The sequence below is a fragment of the Cibotium barometz genome, chromosome 64, assembly GCF_041138505.1.
Source record: "Cibotium barometz isolate CiBa-2024 chromosome 64, ASM4113850v1, whole genome shotgun sequence".
In the NCBI taxonomy this organism is placed as follows: Eukaryota; Viridiplantae; Streptophyta; class Polypodiopsida; order Cyatheales; family Cibotiaceae; genus Cibotium; species Cibotium barometz.
In genome coordinates, this window is record NC_141109.1 from 16,172,134 (window position 1) to 16,185,845 (window position 13,712).

Sequence of the window (13,712 nt, forward strand, 5' to 3'; positions counted from 1 at the left end):
TATTTGCCTGACAAATTTGACACTTGATAACATAATCTTCTACATATCCTTTCATCTCTGGCCAATAAAAAGTGTGTTTCACTAATGATAGTGTCATGTGTACCCCACGGTGTCCAGCAGAAGGGACGTCGTGACACTCCTTAAGAATCTTGGACCTAATGCCCGGGATCTGTGGTATACAAATTTTATCATTACGGAATAGTAAACCATTCCGAATCATCCACTGGCCTCCTGCAACTTGAATAGTAGACTGCTTAATCATCGAGTCTTGGCCAATCAATGAGCTCCCGTCTTGGATCTTTTGCCAAAATGAACCAAAATAACTATCAATCCCACAAAGCCCTCTCAATGACTGAAATAAGTCAATAGAAATCTCGATGAACGACAAAGTATTCACCTCTCTAATTCGACTAAGCGCATCTGCAACACTATTCATGGACCCTTTCTGATAACGGATCTCAAAATCAAAATCTTGCATTAACTCTGCCCAACGAGCTTTCCTTCCACTCAATCATTCGCATCACACACATACTTGATTGACTGATGATTAGTCAATACCACAAACTTGGAGCCATATAAATAATATCTCCAAACCTTGAGAGCATGAACCACAACATAAAGCTCCTTCTCAAGGGTTGGCCAACGAGATTGAGTGTCATCTAGCTTTTTACTTTCAAAAGCAACCGATCTACCATCTTGAAATAGAGCAGTCCCGATAGCATAGTCACTGGCATCAGTTTCAAGAATATAAGGCCGACTAGGATCGGGTAATACTAAGATAGGTGCTTCCTTGACTTTATCTTTCAAAAGTCTGAAAGCCATATCCAAATCGTTATTCCAAGTGATAGGCTGATTTAACTTACGTCCACGACCTTTCAATAAGTCGATCACATCGATAGTGTGAGCTGAGAGTACTCGTGTACAGATTCCCGAAGAAAAACAACAAAATCGAGAAAAGAACGAAGTTGTTTTACTGTTCGCGGTATAGGCCAGTCCAGAACCTTCTGAACTCGGTCATAGTCAATGCTCAATTCATCTCGAGTGATCTTATGTCCCAAGTAAATGATTTCTGTCATAAAGAACTCACATTTACTTAATTTAGTATATAGTCGATTCTGTCTTAAAATAGATAAGATAATCGTGAGATGTCTAACATGATCCTCAAGAGTACGACTATATATCAAAATATCATCCAAGAATACCACCACAAATTTTCCCAAATATTCACGAAAAAGATCGTTTATCATTTGTTAAAAAGTGACTGGAGCATTGGTTAACCCAAAAGGTAATACGAGAAACTCGTAATGGCCATACCTAGTTCGAAAGATAGTTCTTTCTACATGCCTTTCATGAATACGTATTTGCTGATAGTCAATACGTAAATCTATCTTCGTGAAATATTTCGCTCTTGCTAATCAATCAATCAAGTTATCTGATCTAGGGAGAGGATAACGATTCTTAATGGTCAGCTTGTTCAATCTCTTGTAATCTATACACATTCTCCAAGTATTGTCCTTCTTCCTCCTAAGCAACATAGATGCACCCCAAGGTGATTTACTTGGACGGATCTGGTCCATCCTCAAATAACTTCGAGTTGTTTAGCCAACTCATCTTCCTCAGCTTGGCTCATCCTATAAGGTGAAATACTGACAGGATGAGCACCAAGAATCAAGTCAATACGATGATCTACTGCCTGTTCAGGTGGTAAACTCGATGACAGTTCCTTAGAAAATACATCTTGAAACGAATCAAGTATCTTCTGTAATTCTTTACTTTCAAACACACTTAATTCATTTATATCCATGAAAAGAATGAGAAAAGAAGAAAGTGAAATCAATACACAATGGAAAGCGATATACAAAGAAGAATTCATTATATTTTCAAAATCATTTGTATTTACAAGAGATCCCTCAGAGGGATGAATACAATCACCTAAAATACTATACTTGGTGTCCTTATGCTGAAAAGAAAAAATATGACTAGACCAATCTATCTGGACTTGAAGAGTCTTAAACCAATCAATCCCTAATAACAAGTCTACATTTTCTAGATGCATTGCATAGTATTCCAGAGTATCTTTGTAGTCCTGAATCTAAATTGAAAGCATCTCCACCTTACGATCCCAAACTTACCTTCCTGTAGATAGGCGTACCTCATAGGTATGATCGCTGAGTGTCGTATCAAGACTCAATTTCTGCACAAGTTTGTAGTTAACAAAGTTATGTGAACTGCCAGGGTCTAAAAGAATGTGAATCTTATGGCCATTCACTTCTCCATAAACTCGGAGAAGATCATGCAAGCCAAAAGCCAAATACTTTAGAATTAAACAGACAATCAGAACAAGTACTGGGACGAGAAAGTATAGTAATTGACGTACCTGTCAAAGACAACTAGTTAGCTGTCTTTGGCTTGGGTCTTACGTTTGTCTTGGTACCCTTTTACTTTGGACACTCGTTACGCATGTGTTCTTTTTCTTCGCAGATAAAACAACATCCTTCCTTCTTAAGCTTTAAAGCCCTAAGGAGTCGTTTCTTCTTGGCTGGTGTCGAACTTGAATTTTTTGAAGATTGATCCAAAGACTTTCCTTCTGTCGTATTAGCCATAGGTGCGAAGAACTTTCTTTTATGCTTGTTCTCTTGCTCGATAACGGGTTTCGACTTGAAAGAGACCATTGTATCATCATAGATACGAGCTGAATGAATGGCCTCGTCTAATGTTTTATATTTGTTATTTTTAATCTATAATCGGCATGAGTCTGATAAACCAACTACGAAAAATTCCAAAAGAGTAGTGGGATCTATCTTTGTAACTTTCATCTACAAGTCACAAAACTTCTAAAGGTAGACCTCATAAGTGAGGTGCTACGAAGTCATGGTCAAAGCTGAAAACCGAACAACAACATCATAATCATCTTCTTCTTGAGGAATTCTTTCTTGAAGACATCTTCGAATTGTGCCCAAGTCGTTGGCTTAAGATTGAGTTCCTTTCACCAAAGCAAAGCTTTGCCAGACAAGAAACCTGCTCCTAACTGTATCTTCTTTCCATCATCATATGGATGAAACTGAAAGTGAACTTGTCACTTATATAGCCACATGTCTACGATCTCCTTGGTGCGCTGCTTTTGCTCGCCCCCGAACGGTTTTGAAGTAATGTTGGGACCTAAAGCTGAAACCAAGATATCCATATTCGAGAAAGTAAAGAGAATAGTGATCAATAGAGCGATGGAGTTCTACAAAGCTTACATCTGGGTTGCGATTTGTGCTTGACATTCCGACGAAGAAGCTTCGAGAGCTACTTTGAACTCTCAAAAATCTCATTTTGACATAAAATCATCAAAAAGATCAACATCGATACCTTCCGTAGCCGACAAGCCTCCGCGATCCACAAGAAACTCCAACTCTGATTCTTGAATCGACATCATAAAGAGAGTACGTGAAGAGAAAATTCAATCTTTACACAATAAAAGTGCGAGTAAACTTGAGAGCTTGAGAGCTTAAAAGCTTAAGAGATGTGTAATAAGAAACCCACTTAAGGAAGTTTATAAAGATTTCTATAAAAAACTAAAAGTCCCCAAAAGCTATCTTTGACTTTTGCTTTTGTGTTATATATATGTATACATATACATATATATATATGTATACATATACATATATATATATGTATACATATACATATACATATATGTATATGTATACATATACATATACATATATGTATATGTATATGTATATGTATATGTATATGTATACATATATGTATATATATGTATACATATACATATATGTATGTATGTATACATATATATACATATGTATGTATATGTATATGTATATGTATGTATACATATACATACATGTATGTATGTATACATATACATATATGTATGTATGTATACATATACATACATATGTATATACATACATATATGTATATGTATACATACATACATGTATGTATATGTATCTGTATATATATATATATACATATACATATATATATATATGTATATATATACATATATGTATATATATATCAGTATACATATATATACATATACATATACATATATGTATACACATACATATATGTATACATATATGTATGTACATACATGTACATATATGTATGTACATACATGTACATATATGTACATACATATATGTACATACATGTATGTATACATATATGTACATGTATGTACATATACATATATGTATACATATATGTACATGTGTACATGTATGTACATATACATATATGTATACATATATGTACATGTACATCATGTATGTACATACATATATGTATACATATATGTATGTACATACATGATGTACATGTATGTATGTACATACATACATACATGTACATCATGTATGTACATACATATATGTATACATATATGTATGTACATACATGATGTACATGTACATATATGTATGTACATGTACATATATGTACATATATGTATGTACATACATGATGTACATGTACATGTACATCATGTATGTACATACATATATGTATACATATATGTATGTACATACATGATGTACATGTACATATATGTATACATATATGTATGTACATACATGTACATATATGTACATGTATGCATACATGTACATATATGTATACGTATATGTATATGTATACATATATGTATGTATGTACATACATACATATATGTACATATATGTATACGTATATGTATATGTATACATATATGTATGTATGTATGTACATACATATATGTATATGTATGTATGTACATACATATATGTACATACATGTACATACATGTACATATATGTATACGTATATGTATATGTATACATATATGTATGTATGTACATACATACATATATGTATACATATACATATACGTATACATATATATACATGTATGTACATATACATATATGTATATATATGTACATACATATATGTATACATGTATGTATATATATGTACATACATATATGTACATACATACATGTATGTATATGTATGTACATACATATATGTACATACATACATGTATGTATACATATACATACATGTATACATACATGTACATACATACATGTATACATATATATATGTATGTATACATGTATACATATATGTATATATGTATACATATATGTATATATGTATGTATATACATATATACATACATGTATACATATATGTATATATGTATGTATATACATATATACATACATGTATACATATATGTATATATGTATGTATATACATATATACATATATGTATACATATAATACATGTATACATATATGTATATATGTATGTATATACATATATACATATATGTATACATGTATGTATATATGTATACATATATGTATATATGTATACATACATATATACATATATGTATACATGTATGTATATATGTATACATATATGTATATATGTATACATATATACATATATGTATACATACATATATACATATATGTATACATACATGTATACAATGTATACATACATGTATACATGTATGTATACAATGTATACATACATGTATACATGTATGTATACATGTATGTATACATGTATACATGTATACATACATGTATACATACATGTATACATGTATACATACATGTATACATGTATGTATACATTGTATACATGTATGTATACATGTATGTATACATACATGTATACATGTATGTATGTATACATATGTATACATGTATACATATGTATACATACATGTATACATACATGTATACATGTATGTATACATGTATACATACATGTATACATGTATGTATACATGTATGTATACATACATACATATATACATATATGTATGTATATATGTATATATGTATACATACATACATACATATATACATATATGTATACATACATGTATACATACATATATATACATATATGTATATATGTATGTATATATGTATATATGTATACATACATATATACATATATGTATACATGTATACATACATATATACATATATGTATATATGTATACATATATGTATATGTGTATGTATACATGTATACATATATGTATACATGTATACATGTATACATATACATATACATATACATATATGTATACATATATGTACATATGTATACATATGTACATATATGTATACATATATGTATATATATACATACATATATGTATATATATACATACATATATGTATATATATACATACATATATGTATATATATATTCTAGACTCTTTAAAAAAATAAACACTTTTGAACCCTGGAGGGGTTTTTTTTTAACCTTTTAAAATAAAAAACGAAAGCCCATTAAAAAAAACGAGTGCTTACCTTGTTTTTTCTTTTTTTCTCATCCCTCCTAGATTAGCCGACGTGTTGTCTGCTGACGTCGAGTGCTGCCAGCGCTAGCTTTCTGGCGACGCTTGCTCGCCTGTCGACAGTTGCTACCTTCTTGTGCCTTCTCGCCATCCTGCGCCTACGACAGCGCCAGTCTCTGTGAACCTGCCTTGCCTGGCCTGAGCGCCGACCGGTGTGGACCTGCCTTGCCTGGCATGGGCACCTGCCCGCCTAGCCTAGGCGCCTACGTGGGCCTAGCCTGGGCACCAGCCCGCCTGGGCACCAGCCCGCCTGGCCTAGGCGCCTACGTAGACCTGGCTGCCTGGCCGCCTGGCTTGGCAAGCCTTAGGCGCCTTCAAGCCTTGAGCGCCTGTAGCCGTCGATAGCCCATCGCCTACAACACCCGCCAGCACACAAATCCGCCAACGCACAAACCCGCCAGCGCCTCCTTCTCACAACGCTCTCTCTCTCAATCGTTCAACGAAAAGCAAACGTGCTTTTTCTTTTCTGTTTCTCGCTACAATTCATGCGACTGCACAAACAAATCTCTTCTCTTCTTTGCAAAGCAAACAACCCTACCATCTACCATCCCCATCAACATGGATCTCTTTGATGAAGAAAAAACACATACTGAATCTAAAAACAACAGTATATACAAAAAAAACAGCAAGCTTTTTAACACATCTTTCTTCGATCTCATCTTCTCTACCTACCGACTTGCTCGTTCACAAGGTATGCTCTAATTACCACTGTCAAATCCCCACGAATCTCCTCATGATCGTTCTTGGTTCGAGACTCGAATCCTGCAAACAAACGAACAAACAACAAGGGGATGCAAGCCTGACTCACCTCCCAACCATGACAACCGTGGACAAGTCCACATTCTTGGCTGTCTCCACCGAGCCACAAGCTGAGCTAACTAGGATGACGTACCGACCAATCTCCTCCTCGTGACGTCCCATACCGCCACGAAGCTACCCTCGTGGGCCTTGAGATTGTTGCCGACCTTGGCTGCATAAAGCAGATGCACGTCTGCACTAGATCCAGGCTCCAAGACCATAGAGCTCTCACAAACTCGCGAGACTCTCTATATCCAATAACTAAACCTTAGCCACCCTTTTATAGACTCTTGGCCGGTCATCGGGCGTCCACACTTGGGCGCCCGCTCGTCCATACTTGGATGCCCGTCCGTTAGTATATCCCTAACTCAGCTCGTCAATCAGTCTGCCTAGCTCCAAGCTTTCCCAAACCTCGAAGCTAGTCTTACGTGCGTGTAGCACACGATACACACACTGTGCACATGACAAATTCCTTAGAATGATTTGCTTGACGTAAACGATAAAGGACTCTTTAAGTTCAATGTCATCTACCTTTGCTAGTATGTCATCAAGAACTGGAGCTGGTGTGTTGACGAAAGCACACGAGCTAGTTGATTAGAAGAATCCTCATTGAAGCTGTTGCATCTGCGTTGTGAGCATTGCCAATGTCAATTGGCATAGTCTCCATTTAGGTTTGAATGTTTTACTGCCATGGAAAGAGAACTGGTTTATCTTCCAAAATATATTCTTCTTCCATGGTGATTGGGTTGGTATTGTTAGTCTGTTGCTGCTAGAGCTCCCGAAGGCGCCTTTGTGCCCTAGTAAGAACCATCTTTGGAAAAGCAAGATTGAGCCATGCTGGAATATGGTTGTGGCAAGCCTATTAGGGGAGGAGACACTAACCACCACCTAATGTACCAAGGGCGATCAAGTTAGGTGGTTAAGGAACTAAGGTTGCAAGTGGCGAGAGAGTAAGTGTTCAAAGAGTATAGATTGGTGACGAGAGTCGAACATTGAATGCGAGGAGAGCTTGCTTCAAATATATATTGATCTCGTGGAATATAAGAGATGCCTTTGGGATAGAAACATCAAGATAAGGATGACATTTCAAGAGAAAGCTAGAATGGGGTGAATCCTGTTCCGAGGTCCGAACCCCAAATACCCACACGTATTTCTCATCAACGAAAAGTGGGTGTGGCTATCTAAATGCAAAAAGTGTTCGGAAAACTAAAACAAGTATAAGAGCAGGGAAGAGTGCTCAAGGAGCAATTTCTTGAAGATAACTCGGGTCATAGGGTGCCTCATCCATAGAAAGGTATGGGAACCTAGGAAGTGATACTCCATCTTTTTTCCTTTTTTTCTTTTTTTTCACTGAGCCATAGTTAGATAGGTCCAAGTGATACTCAAGAGATAATGGGGCTGGTCTTATCTCTGTAAAAGTGAGATTGGCTCCGAAAATGTGATGTGCAAATAGAAAAATAAATTGATGGGTTTTCTTTACATAAATAGTCCTCTTTTTTTATCATGTGTGAACTATAAAAGTTTTGATGAAACAATCACACCTAACAATTGCTAAGTGTTGTAGCAAAGAGCCCGTCAGATGTGCTGCAAAAGAAGGACACAATTGAATTATTATGCTCCAATAATAGGGCATTGGTCGTGCCAAGAGAAACAACTTATGTAAGCTGAGGCACACATGACACAGAGTGGCCACCAGCTAAGTACAAGCACAGGACACTGATCGTTCAAGAAAAAAAAAATGTGAATTGTTGTCATAAGAAGAGTCGCAATGATGCAACCGTTTTCTGCCTCGTGAAGGTGACGAACCTTTTTATTTGGGTTTAATGCATGTCCATGTAGTTGTGTTGGACGGGCTGTTTTGTCTTATACATGGTTGAGAGGTGAGTATAAGGCCCTTTATAAGGCTAAAGTGTTGAGCCTTCATGCTTTGTTAAAACACTTTTAAAAAAATATCAAACATCATGGCTTTCACATAAATGGTGGCGACTTCTTTCAAGTCATCGATTTAGTCAAAAGGGGCACGATGCATGTGTGTGGAAGAGAAGAGAATCCAAGCAACCATTGTTCAAGGCTAGGGACACTCGGTGGGGCTCCAGCTCTCCATTTCAAAGGATGGTACTACAATTACTAGATAAGCGAGTGGATGATACTATTATTGGGACATTTTACTCACAAGCCTATAACAATAGGCTAAGTTGTCTGCACGTAAAATAATTGAAGTCTTGAGAATGTAAATTAGCTTTCCTGAATCACCTTTCAAAGAAACTCTTCAAAACTAAAAGAAAGAGAGAAACTTGAAATTGAACCGTGTTACCAACTATCTACGCAGAGTACCTAACATGGCCCAAATAAGAGTGTAGCTTGGATCCAAATACTCATTTGTAGAAAGGTTTGATTTAGACAAGCTAAACACAACTTCAAATAGACATGGTAAGTTTTCTAGGAGCATAAAACAAGTATTAACAATGAGTATGGCTTTACAAGGTCATCAAATACACATGCAACTACTTTGAGAATAATACTTTGAATCCGTGCAAAAGGCAAATGCAAGCAATTAGACTCTTAGTAATCCACTCTTACATCAAAACTTGCTTTGAAATAAAACAAATCTTTCTCTGGCGCACAGGTTCTATGGCATCAACTTTTTTGTCCATGTGTCAACTACACGATAGACTGACTAGGCAATGTACTTGAGAGAGCACACCCAACTTGATAAATTCTCGCAAAGAAAACTCCCTCACTTAGAAACAAACATATATCCTTAATCATCTTACATCAAACTCAAATCTTCAAATACCTTTGCTCAATTTCTTAGCACTCATTGTCATCACTCTTCTTGGCTCAAAAGCCAACATTAGAGTAGAGATCTGGGGTTGAGAAGCTAGCCTGTATCTTTATATTTTGTGAAATATTGAATTCAAGTTTTGGAATTGAGATGATTTCCATGATATCAAATGCCCGCTCAAACAAAGATAGCCAAAATGCTAGAAAGGTCAAAGGTGACCAAATCATTAAATATTCTAATGAAAAATGCAATGAAATAAAATGTCTACCTGCCCTTTGGTGCTTTGGAACCTGAAGCTGCTTGGGCACCTTGAGCGAAATGAGCAAATATCTCAGTCTGCTTCAAAAGAAACTTTAAGCGACCCTTGGCTTTGCTATTCTGCAAACATTAAACACATTCCTTGACCATAAAGAGATGCCAAAGAGTCAAAGAATTAACCTTTCGCCAAATAGAAAAGACAGTGAAAAAGAGCAAGAGACTACCATGTCAGCATTCACAGATGCATTTTGTTCCTTGTAAAACTTGTCAAGCTCATCTTTCTTCTTCTTTTTTATCTCCTTGAGACGTTGTTTCTCTCTTCGTGCAATTGCACGTTTGGAAGGAGACTTGAGATTCTGTAAAAACATATCAAAACACTTGAGAAACTGGCTTGGTGCACACCATGTCTGCCCAATCTTGAGGCATAATCCAAGTGTACTCCTGCCATGAAAGCCTTGATTGCCTTGCCTATCTGTTGTCATTGTGCGTACATGCGTGCATGTGTGTGTGTGTGTGTGTGTGTGTGTGTGTGTGTTGTGTGTGTGTGTGTGTGTGTGTAAATACATTACCTAACTTCTAGAACGAGCAAGGACATTCTTTAGCAATTTTCCCAAACCATATCCACGCACACAACAAGCTTATCATTCTTCTCTCACTGACTTCAAGCTTAGACTGATTTCCAATATGCGACTAAGCATGCATAATGTAGAAGCCAAAAGCTTCCAGTGAGACCGTATACTCTACTGATTACATATATAAAAAAGCCTTTCTGAAAGGAACACCTCATCATCAGTCTCAGCATCATCCTCGGCATCGGTGTCGGCATCGTCATCTTCACCCATATCTTCACCACTGGCAGGAGATTCTGCAGCAGGTGCTTCCTCTTCCTCAGCACCTGCAGCTTCTATAGCTTCTAACTCTTCTGCGTCCAGTTCCTCTTGCTCCTCCTGGTCGGCACTGGTTTCCTCCTCGGCAGCATCAGAAGCAAGTGGCTCTTCGTCTTCGTAAGAGGGGGAACGCCGACCCCGAGCCATGGCTAGGAAGCTCGAGGTGCGGAACTGTCTTTTAAAAAAATGAAGATCGGATGCAAAGGAAAACCCTGGAAGAAAACAAGCTCTAAAAGATAAAAATACATGTGAGCGGAAATCCCTAACCCTGCCCAAACGAAAGATAACGCTATGCATGTGTGGACCGAAAAACCAATCCAAACAAAAGGAAAACCCTAGAAAAGTAAAACCCTGATACAGGGCAGAAATGAAGAAGCAAAGGATTTCTACAAGAGCAAACCCTACCAAGCTTTCCAGATATGGAAATGCTGCAAGCAACCAAGAGCGCTATGAACGGGAAGGATCGGTAAAAAGCGGCTGCTGCTGCTGCAGAGATGAAACCCTAACAGTTTAGCACAGGTGATGCCAAGACAACAGGATAGCCTGCAGATAAAAAGCGCAGAAAATCAGAGTTATGAAAACCCTCGTGGACATCTGAGAGAGCAAGCAGCGCACAAGGTAACACTTGCCGTGCTTGTAAATTTGGGCTAACACAGGACAGATCGCTTCAAAGTTCAGCCCGCGCTGGCAGATCGGCAAAGAAGAAGGCAAAATTTTTGCCCTCAATTTTTGTTGTATTCTGCGGTTTCCGCATAGCATCATATACATTTTAATTGTTTATATATTTTTCCACCACTGCATGTTTCCCGCCCAATTTTCTTTCCCCTCTCTAACGCCGTCGATCTCGGCTATCGGACGGCCATCATTGATTCTCAAGAACCCAAGCTTTGTGTCAAAGCATAGGTTATAGGCTTAAGTTCGCCTTGGTGGTTTTTTTTTGGGGGGCCAAAAACACAAAAGTTAGTAACCTTGTGTAGTGTCATCGGTGTGTCGTGTCCGATATATATGGTGCTGCATATTCACTCAAACCAATTAATTAATTTTATTTTTTTGAGATCAATAATAATTATTTATATTAACTGAAGCTGTTCAAAAGCTGCAATACAACCAAGTCACGGTTACAATTTCCATATTTACTACTACTCCTCAAACTCATTCAAAATTTTACACAAAAATTCCCATCTCTCATCTTCTATCAAAAAGCAAGACTATTCCCAAGATATCTCATACCCCAAAAGTATGCAAGCCTCCATCGTAGCTTCTGTAGTGCAACCACGAGGGGACTATTTTTCCAGCATTCCCCCTTTCTTGGACCAGACTTTAACAGTGGGTCTGGTTCCAACCGGGTTTTCTATGAAAGCAACAAATGTATGATCAACTTGTTTTTCTTTACGATACCACCTTAGAGTTTTTGGACCAAACTTGGGAGGCCTTTTCTTCCCTTCCCAACATCTCACCTGCACCATACAAACCAGAGCTAGGGGTTTATCCCTAGTATGTTTGAAGCTCACAAGCACTAGGGCAGAATTCAGATCATATTCCTTTGCAGACTCTGAATCAACAAATCAATCTCAGAGCATCTTATTTTATTCACATTACACACAGACCAACACATGTAAACACATTTATGCATCAAATCTGAGTCTTACAAGCCTGTACATACTGCCCTCTCATAAGTACAATTGCATTCCTGCTAGACCATATTTCCAACAAGATGCAAGCTCTGATGATATTAAAAACCAGACCAATATATTCATTATACTAAAACTGACCATTTACCCAAGATCCAGTCCCACCAATATGTTTGCATACCCAAGCTCTCCTCTATCCATTTAGACATTTTGGACCAAGTACCCCCGATTGCTAGGCATTCCCAAAACACATGTTTACCATCTTCAAGTGATGACCTACACTTGGGACATATGCCACTAGAAATATTTATCCTTTGGAGTTTAGAGCCAATAGGTAATGCCCACATGCAAACCTTCCACAAAAAGACTCGAAACTTCTTAGGGATCTGGCAATCCCACAGCAGGTTCCATCTCTTTTTCCAATTGGAGGGGCTCCAATTTACATTCCATATTTTATTGCAATATAACACATTGGCATCCCCATTTCTCATTAATGATTATATATCTATGGTTTTGCCATCCTTAAGTTTGACACCATTGAGCCAAGTCCAATCTTTAATCCAAACTGAGGTATCAGTAGCTGTAGAGTATAGCTCCCTTTGAAGCACCTCCAAAACCTGAGCCATCTAATCTCTTTCCCTCCTAACTAGCTGATATTCCAAAGATAACTGATCCACATCTTTCCACCCTTTCAAATCCCAATCCCAGCAGTTAACTAGATGCCTAATGCCTTTATTATTGAGACTCTTTGCAACAGATATATCAAGTAGGGCTAAAAGGGGATTAAATTTGAGTCCACCATATACCCAAACTAAGCATAGAATTGCCTGTAACTCTGCCTCCTCCATCCTAGCCCATGATACCCAAACTGTCCTTCCAACATTTGCATAGCATTTTGCAAAGAGCTGAGCCGGTGATCTTCAAAGGAGCACATGAAAAGAGTTTATCCTTCCAATT

The 13,712-nt window shown here is 37.1% G+C and overlaps 1 protein-coding gene across 1 annotated transcript in view; it reads right to left on the bottom strand.

Moving 5' to 3' along the window:
- Positions 1-11,890, bottom strand: part of LOC147603376 (putative chromatin-remodeling complex ATPase chain) — a 42,139-nt gene extending 30,249 nt beyond the window's left edge. The window contains exons 1-5 of the mRNA XM_086796984.1: positions 11,754-11,890; positions 11,530-11,667; positions 11,020-11,336; positions 10,462-10,593; positions 10,248-10,357 (exon numbers count right to left, since the gene is read on the bottom strand). Coding sequence (XP_086653110.1) covers positions 10,248-10,357; positions 10,462-10,593; positions 11,020-11,271 — 494 coding nt within the window. The 5' untranslated portion in view covers positions 11,272-11,336; positions 11,530-11,667; positions 11,754-11,890. The remainder of the gene's footprint in view (positions 1-10,247; positions 10,358-10,461; positions 10,594-11,019; positions 11,337-11,529; positions 11,668-11,753) is intronic.
- Positions 11,891-13,712: the final 1,822 nt, after the last annotated feature.